Source organism: Branchiostoma floridae, chromosome 10, assembly GCF_000003815.2.
Source record: "Branchiostoma floridae strain S238N-H82 chromosome 10, Bfl_VNyyK, whole genome shotgun sequence".
In the NCBI taxonomy this organism is placed as follows: Eukaryota; Metazoa; Chordata; class Leptocardii; order Amphioxiformes; family Branchiostomatidae; genus Branchiostoma; species Branchiostoma floridae.
Window position 1 is genome coordinate 5,294,337 of NC_049988.1, and position 2,254 is coordinate 5,296,590.

General features: G+C 39.4%; 1 protein-coding gene across 1 annotated transcript in view; it reads left to right on the forward strand.

Annotated features, from left to right (window-relative positions):
* LOC118424288 (parathyroid hormone/parathyroid hormone-related peptide receptor-like) overlaps positions 1–2,254 on the forward strand; it is a 46,261-nt gene that overhangs the window by 30,954 nt on the left and 13,053 nt on the right. Inside the window, exons 5-6 of the mRNA XM_035832833.1 lie at positions 932–1,035; positions 1,435–1,529. Coding sequence (XP_035688726.1) covers positions 932–1,035; positions 1,435–1,529 — 199 coding nt within the window. The remainder of the gene's footprint in view (positions 1–931; positions 1,036–1,434; positions 1,530–2,254) is intronic.

The window sequence follows — 2,254 nt, forward strand, 5'->3', positions numbered from 1 at the left end:
GAAGATAGCTTGTGGTGTATCTTAAGGTCCCCTAGCATCTTACCCTGAAAATGCAGGGGCGATTTTGTCAAAATCCTTCAAGGATCATATCGGAACATAGGAACGATGAATTTCCATGATGTTTAGTATGGGCAGAGATGTACATAATGAAGTGCAAAAGATGAAGATTTTGACTTAATTTTCATACTTCATAAGAAAAATTTATATTTACGGTGTTTCCATTATAGGACTCAAATACATGTAACATATGTAGTTTGTGGTAGATGGAAGATAAGCAGATGCCAATTATGCAAATAAGTCTCTAATTAGCAGTTCCCACTTACTTTTTGAACTAAGGTGAACGATTCTTATATAGATTTGCGATGAAAACATGTTTATTATTCGTCTTTTTTTCTTTGGCTGCAAGTAATTAACAATTTGGCCACACCACGTAAATTCTATGGATGACATCCGCGCACTCAATAATTTTCGCCTGATTTTTTATTAAAAAATCAGAAAGAAATTTTCTGATCATGGCAAAAAAACTCAAACAACGAGCAAATATGCTGTGTTGTTGCCTAATGATTGCAACTGTCACTTGTGACAGTGGCACTAGCCATGTCTATATTTAGAAGTGAATATAGTTGGAGTTACCACGAGTGTAGTTACCAACTTTGTTAGTGATACCAGTCACTAGCGTCACTTTTACTACACCAGTAAAGGAATGGCTTGTTGGCTGTGATACCATATTCAAGCTGTCCCTTAAATTATTGTTACAGCGTTTATGGTGTCTATTTTGAAAATATAACCATCTTGTTTTTTGTACCCATCGTGGTTTTTTTTGCCCTATCTCACTATTTCTGCAGTCTCAAGTCATCCATAAGATTTACTTTCTGTGGCCTTATGCAAGGATGAGATTTTAGGAATATTGATGTAGCTCTTCGAACCACAGGAACCGTGCAGCGTGCCTGTGGGAACGGGACGTGGAGCATGAACCGACTTAACCTTACCGAAGACTACCCGAGTAGGTGCTATATCCACAAAGAGCCCGACATGGTAGTAACATATTATCTTTTTTTTTTCAAAGGGTCCAATGTAATTTTCGGTCCTAGGATCACAATTCTATATATCCTTGTTCCGGGCGCTTAAATCTTTGTAAAATATGCGCCAAATGAAAAGCAAAATGATCAGGACCTTATCCTGTTTTTCATTTTTACTCTGGAAAAAAATTCATTACGAAGATAGGGTGTAGGATATTGCCTTGTTCTTTTACACAACCCGTTAAAAGATACGTAGGTGAGACTTTACTGGCTATGTAAGAAAAGCGCTAAAATCCTTGTTTCATTCTGTTGTGATCGTGGTACGCAATTGATTGTGGTACGTCATAAGTTGATCTATTTGCAATACATGGGCGAAATTTCCTTACAAAGGTCACGTTTTCGCTGTTTTCCCCAGACGGACCTGTACACGGTGCAGATCATCTACACAGTCGGGTACTCCCTGTCCCTGGTGTCCCTCACAGTCGCCATGGGGATCATCATCAGGTTCAGGTAGGTGAAATGATGAAATACTTCTAATCTGTTTTAGGCAAATCACTTTCATGATCATTGTAAATTGTTTTTTTAAGCGGCAAGTTTAAAGATGAGGTTACTGAAAGACAGATTAACGTGTTTGAAACCGCAGATTGGTCAAATTGTTGTGCCCTTGGGAACGCCACTTAACACGACTTTCCTAGATTTGGTTTAGGCCGTCCCTTTGGATAGGACGTTAAATGGGGATCATGAGCAAGTTAAAGTAAAGATACCACCGCACTTATCAAGAAGAGTGGGGGGTCCTTCTCGGTGTGAGTGGTTCAAAACCTACAGTCCAATTGCCAAACCTGGGGCAATTAATGCCGTATTGAGGTCACGTGAGTGGCGCCCAATGGCAGCTGGCTCCAGACCCTTGCGTCAAAGCTAGGGATCAAATCTTTTTCATTTTTTTTCCGACAGCAAGAAATATTCAACACCCAAAAGCCATGACCATAGCTTATTTGGAACGCAAAATTTCGAAACGTGAAGTCACACACGCATACACCGCTAGTGAAAATATAACCTCTATGCAATTTCATGGAGGTATAACAACTTGGAGAAGTTGTATATTCTACTAGAGGGTTATCATTGTAAAAACCTTTTTTGGCCCCCATCCTGTATGTTCAAAACGGCTTGAGTTACGATCACCAAATTTGAGGGAAATGACGTACTCGTGGTGTGTTTTCTGTAATGTGTACTATCGT